The sequence below is a fragment of the Stegostoma tigrinum genome, chromosome 27 (genome assembly GCF_030684315.1).
Source record: "Stegostoma tigrinum isolate sSteTig4 chromosome 27, sSteTig4.hap1, whole genome shotgun sequence".
NCBI classification, from domain to species: domain Eukaryota; kingdom Metazoa; phylum Chordata; class Chondrichthyes; order Orectolobiformes; family Stegostomatidae; genus Stegostoma; species Stegostoma tigrinum.
In genome coordinates this window covers 38,821,275-38,845,132 of record NC_081380.1, presented here as the reverse complement: position 1 = coordinate 38,845,132, position 23,858 = coordinate 38,821,275, and the positions used below count along the sequence as shown (strand labels likewise).

Here is a 23,858-nt window from a genome sequence, read left to right as displayed (position 1 = left end):
ACCAAGCACACTTAGGAACATAGGAGCATGGGCACACCACTCTGCCCCTCAAACCAGTCCATTCACTCAGGCACGGCTACTCTCTCAGTTAACTTCATCTTATGTGCATGGAATCCATAACCTGAAATCTGATAAATTTAGGTAAAATGGACAAAGAAAAGCTGTTCCCTTTAAATGATGGTGCTGGAACAAGGGGACAAAGGTTCTGAGGAAGGGTCACCTGGCCCAAAACGTTATCTTTGATTTCTCTCCACAGATGCTGCCAGACCTGCTGAGCTTTTCCAGAAAATTCAGTTTTTGTTTCTGATTTACAGCGCCTGCAGTTCGTCGGTTTTTACAACGGTTTAAGCCTTTGGATAAAAGGTGCAGGGGAATGTGGGGAAAGACTTTTTCTATGGAGCGTTTGGGAGTGAATAGCCAGGTCTTTTCCCCACCCTAACAAAACCAGAGGGGCATAGGTTTACAGTGAGGGGGTGGGGGGGGGGGGGGGGGGGAGATTTAAAAGGGACTTAAGGGGCAACATTTTCACGCAGAGGGTGGTACGTGTCTGGAACGAGCCGCCAGAGGAAGTGGTGGAGGTGGGTTAAATTACAACATTTAAAAGGCATCTGGCTGGGTATATGATCGGGAAGGATTTACAGGGATATGGGCCAAATGCTGGCAAACAGGACTAGATTAATTTAGGATATCTGGTTTGCATGGAGAAGTTGGGCTGAAGGGTCTCGTCAGTGCTGCACAACTTGATGACTCAATAGGTGGGCTCTACTGCCTACAAGGATGGTGAAAATGGAGAAGGTCAATGAGTTTTGATTGGACTTGGACCTGAAGGACAGCCAACCTGCACTCAGTTGGACAAATAACCCCTTCTGTGCTAATGTAACCATAAAACATTTAATACCCATCTCTCACAAAAATATATCAGTCTCAGCTTTGAAATTTTCAATTTAGACCTCCAGCCCATACGTCCATTGCAATGAAATTAGGCACAAGGTCTCACAGCTGACTGGGACACACTTTGTTTTTAAGATTCTTCTCCCTTGCCCCGGACACACCATCCTGCCCCCCCAAAGGAAATAGTTCTCTGCGTCCCCTAGTAAAATCCATCAACCACCTTAAACACCTCATTTCGATCTCCTGTTCCCCAGCAATTCCAAGCCTGGCCCACACAACCTGTTCTCAGTATGTACTGGGGCTCAAGGGTTACTGGGAGAAAGCAGAAGAATGGGGTTCAGAAACACATCAGCCCGTGTGGAGTTCGCACATTCTCTGTCCACAGGGGTTTCCTCCCACAATCCAAAGATGTGCAGGTTAGGTGGATTGGCCATGGGAAATGCAGAGTTACAGGGAAAGGGAGGGCTCTGGGTGGGACACCCTTCTGAAGGTCAGTACAGATTCAATAGATTGATTGGCCTCTTTCAGCGCTGTAGGGAGTCTGTGATCGAATGGCTCGATGGGCCAAATGGCCCAATTCTGTTCCCATATCTTATGGTCTTCTGGTAACCCCCTCATTAACACTGAAACTTTATGAATGCCAGTCAGCTTCTACCTTTACTTCTTCAACCACCACTCCCTGTTGACCATTCATCACCCCGACCCTCCACCCTTCCCTAATCCACTTCGGCCCCACCTATAGGCTCTGGCTCTGAAACTAACACTGACGTTGCTCACATCCCAGAGTTCAGTGGCCACGGGTCAGCCCATATGCCAATGAGATTTAGGGGAGGCAGGCTGAGCGCAGACCCCCCTCAAACGGAGTAGAATATTCGCTCCTATAGCACCTGATGGCCATTGAAGAGCATCGGCCCTCCCTGTTGGGCTCAGTAAGGGGTGTGGCATGACACACGAAGCATTGCAGCGACACAGGAGGGTTGACCCACACCCTCTTGCCTTGATTGGCATGCCAGAGCTCTCAAAGGGACCACTGTGCTGAGCGTCTCTCTGCAGCCATCGCTTAAGATCCGAGATGAATCCGGAACTAAGGGAGGGTGGGAGAAATCGGCAACTTTAAACAAGCCACAGGTGTTGGGCGTTGAGAAAATGAGAGATCAATAAAGATTTTGTGAAGCAAATGGGATGTGGGAAGCACAGTTTGGGAATGGAACGGCCATGATCTAGTTGAGTGGAGCAATATGCTCCACACAGAGTGAGTGCCCCCACTTTAAGCGGTGACACAAGCTTGTTCCCTCCTGGTGGCATCAAGGGGTGAAAGGTCAATACAGCAACCATGGCAACAGCCCCATCTTTCATTTCCTTGTTGCACAATTTTCTTTGGGTCAGGGAGGCGAGGCTCAAAATTTCTAACATAACATTGCTTCAATTTTCCTGTTCATTTGTCGCGATAATGCCTGACTCCACTCCAGTGAGTCTGAGTCAGGACCTGAGGGAACAGACTGGCCTCAAAGATCAGCAGTACATTAACACGCGGATGTTTCATCATGAGCCAAATCATGGCTTGCGATGACCTTTGTGCCACTTCCATTAGCCACCTTTCTGATCTCCATCCCTTCTTCTGGCATCAAGCCATTGATTTGTTCTTGCTCGAGTACTTTCAGAGAACAGTCAATCTCACAGTAATTATCTTCCCTGATGCAAAACGCACTCAGGGAAGAGCCGAACTCGGAGATCCTCGGGTCCGCCTGTCCTTGGGAGCCAAGGGCTGGGTTGGTGCTGACGGCAAAGCAGAAGACGGGAGAGGGAAAAGGGTCAAGGGTCATGTCGTCGATACAATTTACAAAAGGTAAGATGCGAGGGGACGGAGAAAGACTCAGTGAGGTGAGGTGGCATGGGGGTGTTTAACATATTACAGCCTGAGTCGTACAAAGGTTTCAAATTGTGAGGAATTATTTCGTGCTTCAGGTGGGATTTTGAGGGATTTGAATTGTTGACGCTGTTTTCATTCAAAATTAATCTCCTCAGTAACAAAATAAGCAGCCTGCATTTTCTATTTTAAAAAAAATCAATTCATAAATAATTTCTCATTTATCCACCCTAGCTCCCCAGCTACCCGACTTAACACAATGACCTTTCACCTGAGAGTGCCCGGAATCCAACACAGCACGCTTTCACTTGTATTTTCAGTGATGCTGTTTGGAAATAAATACTGGCCAGTGGTAAGTACCCAGGAAAACATCCCTGGCTCTTCTTCCAAATAGTGCTGTGGGATTCCTACATCCACCTGAAGGGGGCAGCTCAGGCTCGGGTTTGATCCAGAGCCTCTGACAGGATGGCGCCCCTCAGTGTGGCCTTGGAGAGGCCCCCATTCACACTTTGTGCTCAATGCCCACCACGTCACATGAGGTTCACGAACTTAATGTCGCCACATTAATCCCAAATGATCCAAACAAAGCTCAGGACTGAAATCCGGAGATGTGTGAGGTGATGGGCTCGGGCTGGGCAAACAAGGAGAGGGAATACATGATGAATGGTAGGACGCCAGGAAGCATCGAGGATCAGAGGGACCTTGGGTGTGCACATACAGCTGCCCCGAAGGTATCAGGACAGGTGGACGAAGTGGTTAAGAAGGAATACGGGATATTTGCCTTTATTAGTCGAGAAGTTGAACTGAAGGGCAAGTACGCTGGAACTGTACAAAATGTTGGCTAGCCCACAGCTGTGTGCAGGTCTGGAATCCACATCATAGGAGGGATGTGACAGCACTGGAGAGGGTGCACAGGAATTTTACCAGGATGTTGCGTGGACTTGAGAGTTGATGCAGAGAGAGTGGGCAGATTGGATTGTTTTCCTTGGAGGAGAAGAGACTTGGGGAGGGGGGGGGAGAAAGGGCATGACTGAGAGGAATAAAATTACAAGATGGGGAGACAGGAAGGAACGTTTCCCCTTGAAAGAGGGGCCAATGACTGGGGACATGAATTTAAGGTAAGGGGCAGAAGGTTTAGAAGGGGATGTGAGGGAATATTTTTCACCCAGACGGTGGGGCGAATCTGAAACTCACTGTCTGTAAGTGTGGCCGAGGCAGAAACTCTCAAAATATTTAAGTCGAATTTAGATGTGCACTTGCGATGCCAAGGCCATGGGCTAAATGCTGGAAATGGGATAGAATATACAGGTCTGACAGTAAGAATTGCAGATGCTGGAGTCAGAGATAACTTAGTGTGGAGCTGAAGGGATGCAAAAAACAACACCAAAGGAGCAGGAAAGCTAACATTTCAGGTTGGGACCCTTCTCCAGAAAATATATAGGCGATTGTTTTTGACTGTACAGATACAACGGGCCGAAAGGCTCCTTTTGTGCTTGTAAATCACTATGACTCTAAACTACAGCTGCAACATTTTCTCATCCCATTCATCTGACACCTTACAGGCTCTATACATGAACTGATCCCAAGTAAGCCAGCAATCCCTCAGCTAAGGCAGGGTATAGTAAAGGTCATTAATATATTCCGGTCCGTCCCCCTTACCCCAGTCATTTGGCGGCTGGGGTGACACACAGACAGAGGGGCTGCTTCCCTTATACACCGAGGGAACAAGAGTAGACACTTGGCCCTTTGAACCTGTTCTGCCATTCAATGAGATCACAGCTGATCTGATTTTAACCTCGACTCTACATTCCAGCATATCTCTGATAATCCTTTGTCCCCTGGGTAATCAAGAAGCTATCTACATCTGCCTTAAAAAGAAGATTCTGCACAGAGTTCCTTTGGAGGAAGGAAATTCCAAAGACTCACGGCCCTCTGGGGGAAAATATGTTTCCTTGTCTCTGATTTAAAAGGGTGCCCTTTTATTTTTAAACTACGACCCCTAGTTCTAGATTCTTCCACAAGAGGAAACATCCATTTGACATTCATCTGGTCAAGTTGCCTCAGAATTTATACCGCAATTAAGTCGCCTCCAGCTCCTCTAAACTCCAGAGAATATGGGCCTGGCCTGTCCACCCTTTCCTCATAAGACACCTTGACAAGATTCCTCACAGCAGACCAGTTAGCAAGGTCAGATCACATGAAACAGAGGGAGAACTAGTGATGTGGATACAGAACTGGCTTGAAGTTAGAAGACAGAGGGTGGTGGGAAAGGTTGGCATTTCAGACTGGAGACCTCTGACCAGCAGCATGCCACGAGGATCAGTGCTGGGTTCACTGCTTTTCATCATTTGTGTGAATGATTTGGGCGTGAACTTAGGAGGTATGGGTAATAAGTTTGCAAATGACACCAAAATTGGAGGTGATTGACCTTAATTGGGCTTTCACTTGCAGTTGGGCCATATTCCACCATCTCCACCTGGATCCCATTCCCCAATCTTGAGTTTGACCATCAACTTTCTCCCGTTCAGCGCTGTCACTGCTGCCTCAGTGAGAACTCTGGGCTGGCATTCACTGTCCAGTCCTCCAGCCAGGTGCAGGCCCTAAAACCAAGGATATCTGCCTCAGGGAGCATAACAGACTGGGGCCTTGGGTACTGCTAACAATGCCTACCACCTGCTCTTTGTCACTTTCTTTTCAATTCGCGTCAAAGAAAATACAACTGAGCAGATACCTTGGGAATCCTGGCACATTTTTGAAGTAAGTTGGATTCACGCACAGTAGAAAATGTCCATGATTTGAAAGCAATGGAGGCATTAGGAGTTTGGACAGGCCGGGCCTACCGGGCCTCTAAGCCTGATTTGATTAGGGAGAATTGATTGTACATCTCAATCCAATTAAGGCCCATTTGGGAAGCCAATGAAAGCGCCTTCTAGGTTTGACTGCATCTGCCAGCTTTCCCCAATTATTTATCAACCATTATAAAGTTACAAGCAGAAAAAGGACCAATCCTGTAATTAATGTTAATAGAAAATGAACATGCTGGGGGTGGTTGGTTTGAGTGTAAAGAGAGGGAAAGAGGCGGGAATGAAATGTAATCTTTGTTTTGAAATGTTGCTTTTTTCACAGTCAAGGGCAAATCACAACTTGTTCATAAAATGCTTCATTCAAAATATCAGCCTGGCATGGCCTAAATAAACACCCCATCCTCCACACCCCACTGTCAATGGCACTCTAGGACTGAAGACTGGAACACCTACCTGCATTGTCAGTTAGAGTCATCAAGTCATAGAGATATACAGCACTGAAACAGACCCTTCGGTCCAACTCATCCATGCCGACCAGATATCCTAAATGAATCTAGTCTCATTTGCCAGCAGTTGAACAATATCCCTCTAAACCCTTCCTACATATATACCCATCCAGATGCCTTTTGAATGTTGTAATTGTATGTGGCCTTGTTGATATTTAAGGGACCTTATTCTCTCCAATGGTAACCCTTTTGTCCTTAATGTATTTGTCGAATCCCTTTGGATTCTCCTAAACCCCATTTGCCAAAGCTATCCCATGTCCTCTCGTTGCCTTCCTGATTTCCCTCCTGAGTATACTCCTACTGTCTTTATACACTTCTAGGGATTCACTCGATCTCTGCCGTCGAAACCTGGCATATGCTTCCTTCTTATTCGTGACCAAAACCTCAATATCTCTAGTCATCCAGCATTCGCTACACCTACCAGCCTTGCCCTTCACCCTAACATGAACATACTGTCTCTGTACGCTGGTTATCTCATTTTTTAAAGTTTCCCATTTTCGACCGGTGAGCATCCACCCCCATTTGCAAGTTTTTAAATAATACCGTCAAAATTTTCCTTCCTCCAATTTAAAATTTTAACTTTTGGATTGGCTCTATCCTTTTCCATCACAACTTTGAAACTAACAGAATTGTAGACACTGACCCCAAAGTGCACCCCCACTGACACCCTGTTCACCTGTCCTGCCTTATTTCCCAAAAGTACATCAGGTTTTGCACCTTCTCTAGCAGGTACACCCACATACTGCATCAGAAACTTCTCTTGTGCGCACTTAAAAAAAATTCTCTCCATCCAAGCCCTTAACACTATGGCAGTCGCAGTCCCAGACCCAGTCTCAGTCTATGTTTGGGTTCTTTGACTCTGTGACGCCCTGATCACAGCAATCACGTCTGCCACCGCCACACCCTCCTCCCCTGCCAAGACACACAGACACACACACAAACCACCACTGGTTATGACTAAAATCTTCTCATCTCTGATCTAAGCTCGCAGTTCCAACAGACTTCCCATTGGAGATCGGCACATCCTCTTTTATCACAGATCAGAGCGGAGACTCAATCAACAAAGGTCGATGAGCTGAATACAAAGGTTTCACCATCGCCAAGTCTTGGAAAAGCTCCTGCCTGTAAACCTGAATCCTTTATGCACTGTGGAGATTAATGGCTTCATTGATATGTTGTTATGTATTACTAGATATTAGAAGGGGCATTTTCATGAAGAATTTAAGGGGCTACGTTTGCCAATATCCAAGAACACCCAGGGATCCCAGCTGAAAGCTGGTTGTTTATGGGCATTGAGGCTGGGACGAGAATCCCTACAGTTTGGAAGCAGGCCATTCAGCCCCTCCAGTCCACATCGACCCTCCAAAGAGCATCCCACCAAGACCCAGCCCTATCCTATCCCTATAACAGTGCATTCCCCATGGCTAACACATCCACCCTGAGCATCCCTCTACCAAGGGAGGAAACCCACACCACCCCTCTGGGAGAATGTGCAAACTCCACACAGACAGTAGCCCGAAGGTGGAATCAAACCTGGGCCTCTGGCCCTAACCACTCTGAGCCACTGTGCCGCCCGTTGTCATTCTCTGCCTGTTGTCTCCAGTGACACGTGCAACAGGGTCATTGGGCTGTGCATGGAGGGGGGGGGGTGGTCAGCTGCTGCTCACTGAACTGCACCTACAAAGGCAGAATTGTTCCAGGCACAGATGGTGGCCATTTAGCCTCGTGTGCTTGGCCTGTCTCTCTAAACCTGTAACCTACACAGTGCCATTTTCCCACCTTCTCCCTGCTGGGGTGGGGACAGAAATAGTGCTCATTCTGCCCTGGGCTCCCAGGCTCCCCCACAACCTGAGCCCATAAACCCCTCACTCTGACCCGACCACATTAACCTTCACACCACACCCCGTTACTGGACCCTGATAAACCCCCTGACTCCCTGTCACCCTGCAGATTCTACTGTCCAGAGAACAATCAAACTCCTTCTCGAAAGGCTTGGTTGAACCTGCCACCGTCACACTATCTTGCAGACCCTAACCACTTGCATAGTCTTCCCTCTTTTCTCGACCAATTTTTTCTAATCAAACCGTTCAGGGACTTTATCACACACCTCTGGAGTACCTGAACCTGGGTCTCCCAGTCCAGGGGTACGGACATTGCCACTGTGCCACAAGAGGGCCCTCTTGTTTCTACTGATTCCTCTGCCAAATACCATCAACCTGTGCCCTCCGATTCTAGATCCTTCCACCAATGGAAACACATTCCACCACCCCCCTCCTTGGTATGTCATCCTGTGCTGGGAACAGACACCCCCAAAGGATTCAGAGGGGCACATGGTTGTGGGAGGCCACAGTATTGTGGCAATGTCACTGGATGAGTAATCCAGACTATCTGCAATATAATGCTCTGGGGATCCAGGTTCAAATCCCCACCATGGCAGGTGTTGAAATTTGAACTCAATAACAAACAAAAACATGTGGAACTGAAATCCCTGTGACCATTATCAGTCACTGTTTAAAACCACCTGGTTCACTGACATCTTTTACCCAGATCAGGCCCACTCCAAACTCAAGCCATTCTGGCCTACATGTGACTGAAGTCAATCAATAAATGATGTGCAGGTGCTGGTGTTGGACTGGGGTGGACAAAGTCAGAAGTCACACGACATCAGGTTACGGTCCGACAGGTTTATTTGAAATCACACGCTTTCGATCCTCGCTCCTTGTTCCAAAAGCTTGCAATTTTCAACTAGACCTGTTGGTCTATCACCTGATGTCACATGAATTCCGAATAAATAAACAAATAGCGAAAAATAAACGCAGACCTTGTCAAAGATTCCCACATCCCACAAATGAATAAATCAGGATAAATTCAGATTAATAAACTTGAGAATATTCCCCTTGTCCCTAATAAATAAATTTCCAACCTTAAATATTAATCTGATTAATTTAATTCTGAAACTCAGCGAAGGTTAATCAACTGCGTTCGCTCCAGCTACATTAATTAAATTGTTCAACCTCTTTGCTGATTTATTCATTCAAGTTACACCTTAGCAATTCCATTAAAATCTCTTCAGAAAAACCTCTAACAATCAACCGACACCCCCAGACCTTCCCCTCTCCCGTCCCCACAAAATGGCAGAACAGAAATGGTGTCAAAGCCTTACCCAGCATTCCCATTCCCAGCATAAAAGCGTCCATTGTATACGGTAATCCCCGAGCACGGCCCCGAGTCCCTGGTGGGAACATCACCTCCTTAGGCTGCGCTTTCTTACATTCTACCTGTTGAGGGAGGGCAATGCAGGGAGAGGGGAGAGAGAAAAAAAGATACGTAGACAGAATCAGCCAGGTGTTAGAAGAAAAGGCCTCACTCAGTCAGAGACAAAACAGGCCTGGCTTACCGAGCACCTGTCCTTAAATGTCTGCTGGTGTGGCACCGTGTCAAACTAATTCTCCAAGATTTATTTATTTAAAAATTCAACCTGAAGGCCGAATTGAGGCACGTTTTACAACCAACTCTTCCGTGTAAAGTAGTGCAAAAATAAAACAGAAAGAGCAGATTATGAATAGTACCACTGACTATGAGGGTTGGCTCTCTATGTTACAAGAGTTCAAGATTTGACAGTCACACAGGTTTATTCAAAGGAGATCTTGTGGAGCACTGGGCAGCCATGTTCCTGCAAATTCTACCCCCCCCCGCCCCAGCACCCTCGACTTCTTTGTGGACTTCCAAGGTCCGAGAGTGAGTGACAGCAACTCCCAGAGCTGCAAATTAGGTCTGGGAGTGACGTTGACAAGCTGGGCCATGATCTAAGGTGACAGGGCAAGGCCGTTCATGATCGAGAGCGTGAAGTTTTCTTTTCAGCCAGGGAGTGGTGAGACTGCGGAATTCTCTTCCACAGTCGAGGCTAACATGTTGGAATTTTCAAAGTATTCAATACAGCTCTTAGGGTTAAAATGATCAGAGGGTGTAGGGGAGAAACTGGGAACAGGGAACTGAGTTCGATGATCATACTGAAAGGCCTACTCCTACCCCTATTTTGTATGTTTCTAAGAAAAAAAATGTCAGAGCAGGTGGCTGATTGAAGAAATAGAGTTCTTAGGGCTACAGTTTGTAGTTTGTTTAAGAACGTAATGGATTAAGCTTCTCCTAGAAACCTGACATATAAAAATAAAAAAGGACAAATATAATCACTCCCATACAAAATAAAGTTCATGAGGGATCAAAGGGCATGGGGAGGAAGTGGCAACAGGAGGCTGCGCTGCCATGATCAGATTGGATGGTGGTGCAGGCTCAAAGGGCTGAATGGCCTCCTCCAGCTCCCATTTTGTACGTTTCCCTTGACTGGTACTCAGGGCAGTGGAGCAGTTTAAAGGGAAGGTTTGCGGGCAGGGTTCCTGCCCCTCTCAGGCAGACACCATGGACCTGGTGGCCAAGGAAGGTGCATTTAATAAAGATGTTCAACAGTATCAACCTGCAAATCCCTTACACGCCAGAGTGAGGCTTCCTGGTCAGTCAGGTAATGGAGCTCCTAGCATCACCATCCACGGTGCTGGACTACAATGTGCATGTGAAAGTGTGTGTTGCGTCAGTAACACAGAGTGAATGATAACATAGACCGGCCCCAGAGTCTGTACATCGCACAGCTGGAATATGAAATGCATTGCAACAGTCTACTGCTGCCTAAGGGCATAATGTAAATGCTAGCTGCTAAATCCATTTACAACACAGGGTGCATATTTAAAAACATCCCATTGCAAACATAGCCAGAGGGATTTCCCAGGGGTAAAGGTTAATGAAAAATACAGGAAGATCTTTTAAGAAATGTGCCAGGTATCATCGAAAAGGCCAATGGCAGCTTTTGAAAAGCAAAGTGATTACACCCAACAAATAAGAAACAACGAAGAGGCCATTCGGCCCCTCAGGCCTGCTCCGCGATTCAATAAGACCACGCTGATCACTTTCCTGCACTATCCCCATTATATCCAATACTCCAAAATGTATCGATCTCTGACTTGAATGCTACCAATGATTGAGCATCCACAGTCTTCTGAGGATAAGAATATCAAAAATTCCACAATCCTCAGTGTAGATGTAGCTCCTGAAATGGCTTGCTCCTTACCTGAGATCATGAGCCCTTCCTTCTGGTCTCTCTTTCAGCCTGAGGGAAAATAGGCTCTCAGCGTCTGGACAGTCACATTCTCTAACAAGTTGCAATGAGATCGCCTGATGTTTCTTCAAACCCTATATCAAAGTCTCCTCAGGGGAGTATGTTTTCATTCCATGGGGAGGAAAGGGAATCCTTCACAGGTAAGAATAAAACTAAACAATACACCAAAAGAAAACAGGGAAGCAAGCCACCTGGCCCTTTGAGCGAGTTCCAACTGTTCCCACTTCTCTTTATTGTTCAATTATTAGCAATATCTCTTGGGTTCATAATTTGAATGGGTAGGGTTGAAATTGATGGAAATTTTGAAGGGTCACAGTTAACTCTGTTTTTACCCTTCGCAGACGCTGCCGGACCTGCTGAGCTTTTTCAGCAACTTCTGTTTTTGTTATGAAATTGGTGGAGCTGCGTTGCATCTTCAGCAAAAAGTCCAGCGGGCCAGGAGGCTCCAGTCTCAGAGGCACCAGTCATAAAACTCTCTAGCAGTCACAAGCTAGAGATAATGAGGAAAAGCAACACATCAAACAAAATTAAATTGGGTTTGTGCTTTGACAAACAGCTCAGGTAATAGGAGCATGTGAGTCAACTTGCTTTGTGCTTTGAGTGAGGTTTTGACAAGTTGATTGCAACAAGCTTTATTTATAGCCCTCTAAATCCATGTCTGCCTCAGCCAGGATGTGGACAGAAGCTACAGTGCTCCTGTTCATGAGACTGGAACTTCTCAACAGATTTAACAAGGGGGTGCTCTATGACAGGTTGAGCTCCTGGCCTTCGACTGCAGCCTGTTGCTACGGCAATGATGTCACAGCACGCCAAGTTTCATTGTAGATGCAGCCAACACAAATTTTACTGAAAACTATAATCATTACCGCAGACGATCATGTTGTAATTACAGTACAGGAGCTAGCCCGAACCAGTACTGCTACTCCACACAAGTTCCCTTCCCTACTCCTCCATCCTATTAGCCGCTCAATCAGAAACACTTACATCCTGTTTTCCCTCCGCAGTTTATCCACCTGGCCTTAAGCACACTTACATTGTTTGCTGCAGCTCCCACAGCGCCATTACTCTGGGCTGGACCCAGGTGGAAGCAAAGTCTGCGGGCAGGATGCCAGCATTTTGAGAGCAACGCCAACAAAACGAAGAGGAAACGGGAGAGTGATAGAAAGAAAATGGCATGACCTGAAGGAATGTCAAAGAACAAAGAAAACAAAGAAAATTACAGCACAGGAACAGGCCCTTCGGCCCTCCAAGCCTGCGCCAATCGAGGTCCTCCGTCTGAACCTGTCATCTATTTTCTAAGGGTCTGTATCCCTTTGCTCCCTCCCCATCCATGTACCTGTCCAGATACATCTTAAAAGACACTATCGTGTCTGCGTCTACCACCTCCGCTGGCAACGCGTTCCAGGCACCGACCACCCTCTGCGTAAAGAACTTTCCACACATATCTTCCTTAAACTTTCCTCCTCCCACTTTGAACTCATGACCCCTAGTAATTGAGTCCCCCACTCTGGGGAAAAAGCTTCTTGCTATCCACCTTGTCTCCACCCCCTCATGATTTTGTAGACCTCAATCAGGTCCCCCCTCAATCTCCAACTTTCTAATGTAAATAATCCTAATCTACCCAACCTTTCTTCATAGCTAGCACCCTCCATACCAGGCAACATCCTGGTGAACCTCTTCTGCACCCTCTCCAAAGTGTCCACATCCTTTTGTTAATGTGGCAACCAGAACTGTACACAGTACTCCAAATGTGGCCGAACCAAAGTCTTATACAACTGTAACATGACCTGCCAACTCTTGTACTCAATACCCAATGTCACACGAGCAAATATCATTGCAACAGGTGCTATAAAAGTTATAGGTCCATCAGCCATCAAGCATCTACAATGTATCATATTATCCCAAAACTGAGTGAAGATCAACCACATACCTAACAGTTGAATGGTTTCCTGACTGGATACCAAAAAACAGAGTATAGAGTATCTAAATTGGACTAAGTGTAACAAAATAAAATGAATGAAAATCAATTTAGAGCCACTGCCGGGAATACTAGACTTACTGCATGTGCCAGGGCACAAAAACTCAGCGGGTCTGGCAGCATCTGGAGAGAGAAACAGAGTTATGTTTCTCCACCACTTTCTGTTCTTATTTGTTTCAAATTTCCAGCACCTGCAGTTCTTTTGTTATTTTAGGGAGCTCCAAACAATTGGTAGCAGTGGGGACAGCTACATCGCGCTGTAGTGCAGTTTGACAAATCAGTGTGCCACATTGTTGGGGAATGTCCAGCTAACCTGCCTTGTTACTGATGCTGGTCTCTTTGAGAGTACATTTTCTCCCCACAATCCTAGTCTCTATCTTACTACAACACTGCACTGCCAACTGCACCAAGGAGTGGAGGTTCCCCGTTAGTCTCCTGAAATCCTTCTCTCTCTCTCTCTCTCTCTCTCTCCCCCCTCTCTTCTCCAGGATGGTTCAATCATTAGTGAGCTGTGCACCATGAGATGCTGCAGCAGGGCATCAGAAATGGCCAGGCAGCTTTTCTTAATAACGTCACACTTAACAACTTCTGCAAATTTCATTTTAGCTGAACTGTCCTTGAGCTTGGTCTGAGAGTTTGGAAGTACACATTATCAAGTCAAGTTGCTCAAAGCTTATGCGGTGTGTGGCTCACATTGCCAATGGCTGAAGGTAACAAAGTGATGTGGCTTCAAAGTGCACCAAAGCGTTCGTTGCTATTTTCCACGTGGCTTTGGTAACCATCGCTAGAATCGGTGGGCATGTTAAGCAGAATATGGACCACTTCTTCTCCTAGACAACGTCTCTCTTTCATCCTCTGAAGCGTGTGAGCCCCATTAGCATTCTTTTCTAACGGGCGGCCCTGTGTGTCTGAACACACCTCCACTGTTAGCGTGGGTTTATGGAAGAGAAAAGCTGACCAATGGGAGAGGAGACAGATGCACGTCATGAGGATCTCTACCCAGGAGGCCAGTATTCTGTCACCAAGTCACCCATTATTCACACACAGAGTCCCTGACACTGATCCAGCTCCCTCAGAGCCAGCTCGCAGTGTGAGTAGAACCTCTGATACTCCTGCTTATATGTCAGCCAGATCTACCCGATTAGACCAGATTAACAACCCCAATCAGGGAACTCATATCCTATGAGGTCCACCTGGCTGACTTGTTCCAGTCGCTACATCCTTCCCCCGAGTGTGAAAACACAGGCCAATTCTTTTTGTTGTAACTTCTGGAAGTGCTTCAGCACCAGGCCAGGTTCCTCTGACTTGGCCTCTGATATGGGCGACATGTAACGCACAGTAGCTCCTCTCTTGCATCCACAGCATCTTCCAAGAAGTTCATGCTCCTCTTCAGGCAGCAAATCCATTGAGGCAGCAACTTCCACTGTGTCTATCTCAGATTTCAAGATATCTTCAATGCTCAGTAGGGAGAACCTACAGGCATTGGAACAGTCAGAAAGGCAGTCAGCAAGCTGGGTTTTGCACATCACTAGACCTGACCTTGCATCCACCATGTCTCTTACCCACTCAGGGTCATTCCCGTGGTTCCTACACCAAACTTCGTCTCCAAAAGGAACTGTCTCTCCTGCTTCACAGAATCTCGTATCCGACATTGATGCTCCTGATGTGGTTTCACCCTCTCCCCACCAGGTCCAGGAAGATCAGGTTTAGTCTGGTGCGGAGTCCTTTCCCCATGAGCAATTCTGCTGGAGCTATCTCTGTAGTTGTTTGAGAGGTGGTCTGATAATCAAACAGGAACCTGTTGGTACCTAGTGAAGCTGTAGGCTGTTTCTTTACGCCTGTCTTAAAAGTTTGGACCGCTGTTTCTACCAGACCAGTGAATGACAGACAGTATGGAGCTGTCCTTGTTTGATGAATACCATTCGACTTTAGGAAATACTCAAATTCCCTGCTGGTACACAATGGCCCATTATCTGTGACCAACACTTCTGGGAGACGGTGTATTGCGAAAGAAGCGCACAATTTTTCTACTGTCGTCTGCATATCTGGCGAGGGAACTCTGTGCCCATCCAGACACCTTGCGTGGGCGTCCGCGATGACGAGGAATGCTGTGCTCATGAAAGGACCTGAACCCAAGGTTTACCCAGCCATTCCCACGTATGTGTAGGGGAGCTGCTGGCAGTAATTTGAGTTTGTCCCTGGGGTTTTGCTGCAGGCAGACCTATAGCCCCTCTCTTCTGGACATGTCCTGAGTGAGACTATGCAACTGACTTCCCTCAAGGGGTGTTCCCACAAGCTCAGTTGGACTGGCAGGATGTCCATTTCCATTGGAATACGCTGCAACTCACATGCTCCACTTGCCATACTTTCCAATAATAGAGCCAGTTATAGGCCTGTTTGAAGTCCACTTGGGCTTCAGCTAGTAGGCACTTTTGCATGGCTACATCATTAATCCCACAGACTAAACAATCTCTCAGCATCTCATTAAGGATTAAATCAACATCACATGCCTCTGCCAGTCAGCTTTAACTAGTCAAAAATCCTGATACGTATTTCTCAGATTGCTGAGTAAAAAACTGAAAGCATCTCAGAATTAGAGGAGGGGTGGGGTCGTAATATTCATTAACTAAATCCGGCAGCTCACATCTGGTGCCTCAAAGCATCTCAGGGTCCCAATAACTGAAAAAGCTGCGGGTCCATAAGGAGAATTCCTCATTGCTTTACATCTGCCCCATGTCATTTGCCCTGAAAAAGAATAACATTTTCTTTCCACAAGATGGGCCCAATCGTCAATGGCAGGATTGAATGAGTCAAGTTTCACAACCAAAAGCATGATGCCAGAAATGCCTTCCACAACTCATAGATGATGGCTGTAAGCGAATTTCTTCAGGAGCAGGTTTTTCCTCTCATCGCCAATGAACTAATTCCAAAGAGGCCCATCACAAAGTCTCCCTTTATTTACATGCAGAAAACCCCTGACTCTGCTCCAGCTCCCTCATAGCCAGCTCTCAGAATGAGCAGAACCACTGATGCTCCTGTTTATATCTGTCAGCCAGGGCTCCCTGATTGGACCAGATGAACAGCTCCAATCAGGGACTTCATATTGCATGAGGTCCACTTAGCTGGCCTTGTTACAATCAGTACACTATCCTTACAAGGATGTGGGCCAGGTGAAGTCTACTTGTAAGTGCCATCTCACCTACTGAACTCCTGGCTGTGAAATTAGAATCTCTATTTCCAACAGCAAGGAGTCAGTCATTGAGTATGTTCAAAGCAGTGACTGATTGATAGATCTTTTGAAAAGTAAAGAAACTAAAGGATGGGAGGTGGGTAGGGCAGAAAATTAGAAGCCTAAGATCATCTGTGTCCTAACTGAATGTTGGAACAGGTTGGAGGGGCTGAATAGCCAACCTCTGCTCCTATTTCCCATATTCTTATAATGTCCAGCTCAGTAGCAGCTAACCTCTGGGCAACCAGAGTGAGTACTGGAATGGAATCTATTGCCAGCCTGGAGACGGAGCTCCATGCTCAAGATCTCTGGGAGGTGGCCGTCCCACTCCACAGCCCGAGAGATCTGAGGACCTCCCTTTGCACCTTTCTGGGGCACAAGGAGGGCACTCATTGGAGGTAAACTAAAAGCTTTGTGCCCATTCAGAAACAATTTCTGGGTCCAGAAACCGCCTGCCTCATGCCCCACTGTCGTCATCTTCTCCAGACACATTTCATTTCCTATTTTCAGCCTGCCGTAAGGTCGCAGATGGAAAACCCCAAACCAACCAGGGGAAAGTTTTCTCATTTGCACCATTTAATGCTGTTGGCAGTCAGATCCCTAGTTGCCTTCGTGCTGCAGAATTTACAGCCAAATACTCAGGCGAGGCTGTTGCAAACAGCACTCGGAAGATTGCTTTGATCTTATCCAGGCTGAGAGCCCTACCACAAGACAGAATCCTAATAGGTAGGACAAGCCTGCTCCACTCATTAAGGCTACACTTTACTGTGTATCTCGGTTGCTAAGTTACATTGACAAAGCACCTGGAATGTTTTAATTGCTAATAATGCTGCAATTGGCTTTCCCAGTACAGTGAAAATCAACGGCGAGCTTCATGTCAGAAACCAAGCACTGTCACACAGAGCTTTGTTTTGAGTGGCAGAGGTGCGGAGTGGGGGTGAAATGGAGGAATGTGGAGTGGCTGGGAGTCACACATCAGGGACAACACGTTTGACAGGGTCAAGAGTAAAGGAAGAGCCCATAGCAGCAGCGCTGACTCTTATCTCTGTTTCTCTGTCTGTCCCGCCTCTCTTGTCCAAGCTGGAGGTGGCTACCCGCTCCCTGAAAACTATTGGCAACCCCAGTGCCTAAATCGGAGTGCTCTGAAAGAACACCCAGGTTGGGTGTTGAAGGAATGAGGACCTCCAGAGGAGGGAACACTACCACCTTCAAGGATGTGTAACAGAATGTTCAGCCAAGTGGTATCCTCCATCCCCCACCCCACCCTCCACCACCTCCTCGAGATTCTCCAGCCCCTACACACAATTGGCCTCAAAGCCTGAAACTTGTCCTGCCTCAATTAGCAACTAGGTGTGACTGTCCACATCCTAGAGATCTGCAACACTTAAAGAGCCCATAGGGCAGCAAACTCCACAAGGACACAAGCCCCTCCCTCCGCCCTGCCTATCAAGAAGATCTGATTGTGGCAATTAACTCCAGTTTCATAACTCGTGACTCGCTTGTCCATCAAAAATTTAACTCGACTCTGGACACATTCAATGGTACACTGCTCTGCAAAAAAATTGTTCCAAAGTCCATCATGCCCTCTGAGAACAAATACTTCATCTTCTCTTGAGAAGGATTCCTAACTTTTAAACAGTGCATCCGAGTTGTAACCTATCGATGGTGAAGGTAAGTCTTAGACTTGGGGCAGAGGGTCCCTTTAAATGGGTGACACATAGTTTTAGAGTAAAGAACTAAGAAAATAACAGCACAGGAGCAGACCCTTCGGCCCTCCAAGCCTGCACCAACATGCTGCCCATCACAACTATAGCCCCCTACCCTTCCGGGGACCATATCCCTCTATTTCTACCCTATTCATATATTTGTCAAGACGCCCTTTAAAAGTCATTATAGTGTCAACTTCCACTACCTCCCCCGGCGGTGAGTTCCAGGCACCCACCACCCTCTGTCTCAATGTTTTCAGGGGCATGAAATTGAAACTGCCCTCAGAAAGGTCCTTCTTGTCTAAATGCCTAACTCTACATTCTGTCACTTCTCCACCATTGTATTAATTCCCATGGTTTGTTCCCCACTACCCGCTCTCCTATTCCACATGGAATACTCCCCACGAAGGAGAACTTCCCAAAATCCTGCAAAGAGGTGGAAATGTCCATCAGGTAAAACAGCATTGCGACCAGGCATGGCTGTGTGTGGAGGGCCGCTACACTGAGACTAACCGACAACAGCTGTCTCTGAGCGGGGCCATGGAAGCTTCACGGGTTGGGGACTGGCCAATCTGTTAACATTTCACTGCTCCTTTAGGACGAACTAGAGCTGATTGCAGATGTATAATCAGCAGGGTGTTTCGACTTCATGGGAGAATCTAGGACCACCATTTTGAGACTGAGATGAGGAGGAATTTCTTCTCTCAGAGAGCTGAATGCCTTTGGAATTCCTTGCCACAGAGAGCTGGGGTGGGGGGGGGGGGTGGTGGTGGCAGAGTCCTTGTGTGTATTTAAGACTGAGGTGGACAGATTCCTGATCAGTCGGGGGAATCAAGGATTATAGGTAAAGGGCAGGGAAATAGCTGTGAGGAATGTCAGGTCAGCCATGATCCTATTGAATGGGGGAGAAGGTTCAAGGGGCTGAATGGCTTACTCCTGATCCTATTCCTTATGGTCTTAAAGGAACTGAGGGATATGGGGAACAGACAGGAAAGTGGAGTTTAAGGCCACAGTCAGATCCAAGTAAACATTTGTTGCCCCCCACACCCCTCCACAGCCAGAACATCCTTCCTCAGATACAGTGACCAAATCTGTACACAACACATATGTGGCCTCACCAAAAGCACACCCCAAATTTATCCAAAGGTCAGTACACACCCAATTTCCTTTTCTACTGACTAAAGGGTCAAAGGTCAATTTAACAGCCACTATCTAATTGAACGTTGGAGCAGGATCAAGGGGCCTATTGGCCAACTCCTGCTCTGACCTGCTCTGAATTCGTAGAATCCCTACAGCCTTCGGCCCAACAAGTCCACACCGACAAACAAAGTATCCCACCCAGACGTATCTCCTATAACCCACATAATCCACACATCCCTGAACACTACGGGCAATTTAGCATGGCCAATCCACCCTAGCCTGCACGTTTTTGGACTGTGAGAGGAAACTGGAGCACCCAGGGGGAACTCATTGCAGACACGGGGAAAATGTGCGAACTCCACGCAGACAGTCACCCGAGGGTGAGACTGAACCCAGGCCCCTGGCGCTGTGAGGCAGCAGTGCTAATCACTGAGCCACCGTGCCGGCCAAAAGAAATTGGGATTGGGAAGGGAGCTGATTGCTGCTGTAACACAGTGTCAGGATATTACAGGGTAACGAGGTTTCTCCCATTCAATAAACTAGCCCTTTCAGTTTCGAAGATTCTCTCAAGTCAAGTGAATTTTCAGTTCAGCCTTGATATGTCTTTCCAACACAGAGTCTGGCAGGTTTGAGGAGGGAGCTGAACATGAGTCTTTTAAAGGTCTTTTACAGATGTAGAGACATGCACTCAGATCATTGGAAAAAGAAGTACATTTACTCACAATGTCTGTATTTCGATTCATAGCTGTCACTGGCTTCATTTTGTTCATCAGATCCAACTCACTACAGCCCTCACTGCATATGACCTGATACAATTCCTCACTGTCTGATTATCTGCTGACAGGTGACAGGGGCTGGGGCTGGGGTCAGAAGCAGTGAGGAGAGGGGCTACATCTGCCCCTTACCCTTCCATCAGTTAGCCAGAAAGAGATCTCTACCCATTTCCCCCCATCCCCCCAGCCCCACCTGCCCATTTCGACTCTCTTACATCTGCAAGTGTCCCCCTCCTTGTGGAAGGGGTACACACCAAAAAATAAAGAAATGGCTGAGTGAGGAAAGAAGATCACAGCACGACAGAGAATGTGAGCAACTGGGAATGTAATGCAGATCAACAAAAAAAAACAGGGAGAGAAATCAGAGCAATCCAGAGAATGAGGGGAGAGAGTGATACAGAACAGAGAGGGTGAGGGGTGACAGGGAAGCAGAGGGGAGGTTACAGGGAGTGGTGGGAGGGAACAGAGAGAGGAGTGTTAACAGAGAGGGGGAGGTGAAATAGCATAGAGAGGGGGAGTGAAGGTAACAGAGAGAGGGAGAGAGGTAACAGTCAGGGGGAAGGAGGGAACAGAGAGTCGGGGGTAACAGAGAGGGGGTGAAACAGCACAGAAAGGGCGAGGGGAGGTAACAGAGCAGAAGGGAGGTAACAGAGAGTTGGAAGGGTACAGGGAGGGTGAGGGTGAACAGCACGGAGAGGGGAAGGGGTAACAGACGGCAGGAAGGGGGTGCTAAGAGACTGTGGGGACATGACAGAGAGTGGAAGTAACAGAGAAAAGAAAAATGGTAGAGAGTTGAGAGGGCAACGCAAAATGGAAAGCGGGAGCAGAAACTGGGGTAGGGGCAGGAAGGAATGTGAGGGGGCAGCAGAGTTTGGTGGGGGGGAGGGGAATGGCAGAGAGCAGGGGACAGGGTGGGCAGAGGACAAGGGTGGGCAGAGAGCAGGGGGATCAGCAAAGAGTGGGAGAAGAGTACCACAGTCAGTGTGGACACTGAGCACGCAGACTGATGGGGACAGGTGAAGTTTGAACTTTAACTGAGATGGTGGGAGGGGGCAGCAAGAGACCATGAGAGCCACAGAAAATTGTGGGTGTGGTGTGTGAGAAAGTGGGGGAACACATTAACACCCTTTAGAAACCTGCCCATCAGTCTGGCTATTGAGTGGGGAAGGGGACATCTGACCAGGGCTGCCTGTGTGCACTCTTCCAGAATACAGGCCACCACGAGCTAGCATTGAGGATTCTGCACAACGCCTCAAACGCAGAGGGAGGCAGCTCCTGAGAGGTCTAACACAGTAACTACCTGCTGCATTCGTAATTGCTTTAACTTTGCCATCAACATGCAGCAAGGAACCCCAAACTGGGCATTTTCTAATTGTTTCATTGAATACTTCAGCTTGCAATTAAAAAAGAATCACATCAAACAATGTCCTCCTTTCAAAAAAAACATACAGTCACATCCTTTCCAGCTAAGGCTGGAAAGACTAAGCTCCTATTTTTATTATCCACAGTACACACTGGAGACCACACAGTTTGGCTCTGACTGGGCCCAAGGGCTGTGATGTTATCAGCAGGCACTGGATGAAGCTACTATGTTTCTGCCCAATAGCAATGAACAGCTCATTTTAACATACATCCTTGCTCTGTGTGTGTGTTCGTGTGTTTGTATGTGTGTGTGTGTGTGTGTGTATGTGTGTGGTATGTGGGTGTATGCATAGGTGGGTGTGTGTGTGTGTGTGTGTGAGAGAGAGAGAGAGAGTAAATGTGTGCCTGTGTGAGTGTGTGTTTGTGTGCGCGTGTATGTGTGTGTGAGTAAGTGTGTGCGTGTGTGAGTAAGTGTGTGCATGTGTGCGTGTGTGTGTGTGAGAAAGAGTAAGTGTGTGTGTGTGCTCATGTGTGTGTGCGTGTGTGTGTGAGAAGTGTGTGCGTGTGTGTGGGAGTAAGTGTGTGCATGTGTGTGTGTGTGTGTGAGAGAGAGAGTAAGTGGTGTGCTTGTGTGTGTGCATGTGTGTGTGTGTGCCCATTTGTGTGTGTGGGAAGGAGTGGAGTGGGGGAGCGGTGAATGACCAGGAGGACATGAGCCCATGGAACCTTGAGGTAGACATTTCAGCAGGTGCAGGGTCCAACATGGGGCATGTAAAGATTCAGGTTGTAGTTCCCATCAACCGATTTACTAAAGTACTTTTTTCTTTAACTTTACAATTCCACAAAAGATATTAAGCACAAACAGAGATGTCCCACTTGGTGCCTCTGAAGATATCTCTGCCTCGAGCTAGCTTCAAATCCAACTATATCCAAATCTGTCAATGAAAGCAGGGTCCACAGCTTTGTAAAACTGGAAGTCTGGAAACAAAATGCTTTGTGATTGCAGGAGATGGGGATATTTTGAAAGATTCCAGTTTCTGAGCTGGTGGGAGAGTGGAATCCTAGTGTCCGTATCTAAACAGAGCAACCAAATTGCAGGGACATCACAGGACAGCGGAAGGAGGGGCAACCCAGAGAGGGTAAGTGGGGTCTGGGGGTGACCTGTCCCAGGGAGTGGGAGTGGGGTCTGGGGCTGACCTGTCCCAGGAATGGGAGCGGGGTCTAGGGGGGGTAACCTGTTCCAAGGAGTGGGAGTGGGGTCTGGGGCTGACCTGTCCCAGGAATGGGAGCGGGGTCTAGGGGGGTAACCTGTTCCAAGGAGTGGGAGTGGGGTCTTGGGGTGACCTGTCCCAGGAATGGGAGCGGGGTCTGGGGGGTAACCTGTTCCAAGGAGTGGGAGTGGGGTCTTGGGGTGACCTGTCCCAGGGAATGGGAGTGGGGTCTGGGTGTAGCCTGTCCCAAGGAGTGGGATTGGGGTCTGGGGGTGATCTGTCCCAAGGAATGGAAGTGGGATCTACGGGCGACTTGTCCCAGGGACTGGGAGAAGGGTCTGGAGGAGACCTGTCCCAAGAACCGGAGTGTGGCCTGGGGGTGACCTGTCCCAGGAAGTGGGAGTGTGGCCTGGGGGTGACCTGTCTCAGGGACTGGGATTGGGGTCTAGGGGTGACCTGTCCCAGGGAGTGGGAGTGTGGTCTGGGGGTGACCTACCCAGGGAATGGGAGTGTGGTCTGGGGGTGACCTGTCCCAGGGAGTGGGAGTGTGGTCTGGGGGTGACCTGTCCCAGGGACTGGGAGTGGGGTCTTGGGGTGACCTGTCCCAGGGACTGGGAGTGGGGCTTGGGGTGACCTGTCCCATGAACTGGGATTGGGGTCTAGGGGTGACCTGTCCCAGGGAGTGGGAGTGTGGTCTGGGGGTGACCTACCCAGGGAATGGGAGTGTGGTCTGGGGGTGACCTGTCCCAGGGAGTGGGAGTGTGGTCTGGGGGTGACCTGTCCCAGGGACTGGGAGTGGGGTCTTGGGGTGACCTGTCCCAGGGACTGGGATTGGGGTCCAGAGGTGACCTGTCCCAGGGAGTGGGAGTGTGGTCTGGGGGTGACCTACCCAGGGAATGGGAGTGTCGTCTGGGGGTGACCTACCCAGGGAGTGGGAGTGTGGTCTGGGGGTGACCTGTCCCAGGAACTGGGAGTGGGGTCTTGGGGTGACCTGTCCCATGAACTGGGATTGGGGTCTAGGGGTGACCTGTCCCAGGGAGTGGGAGTGTGGTCTGGGGGTGACCTACCAGGGAGTGGGGCTGGGAATGGGCAACCAGGAATAGAGTCAAGGCCAATGTACGAAGCGCAAAGATCTTCAGGCAGCGATGAGGGGAAACTCAAGCAGCCTCTGAGTCGCTCTCTCAAACCAGTTACGTGGGAGGACGCTGCTGACAGTCAAAGCAG

The 23,858-nt window shown here is 48.1% G+C and overlaps 1 protein-coding gene across 21 annotated transcripts in view; it reads right to left on the bottom strand.

Moving 5' to 3' along the window:
- msi2b (musashi RNA-binding protein 2b) overlaps positions 1-23,858 on the bottom strand; it is a 518,162-nt gene that overhangs the window by 164,281 nt on the left and 330,023 nt on the right. For all 21 annotated transcript variants that reach the window (XM_048557145.2, XM_048557146.2, XM_048557147.2 and 18 more), the window contains one exon: positions 9,232-9,346. In XM_048557145.2, coding sequence (XP_048413102.1) covers positions 9,232-9,346 — 115 coding nt within the window. The remainder of the gene's footprint in view (positions 1-9,231; positions 9,347-23,858) is intronic.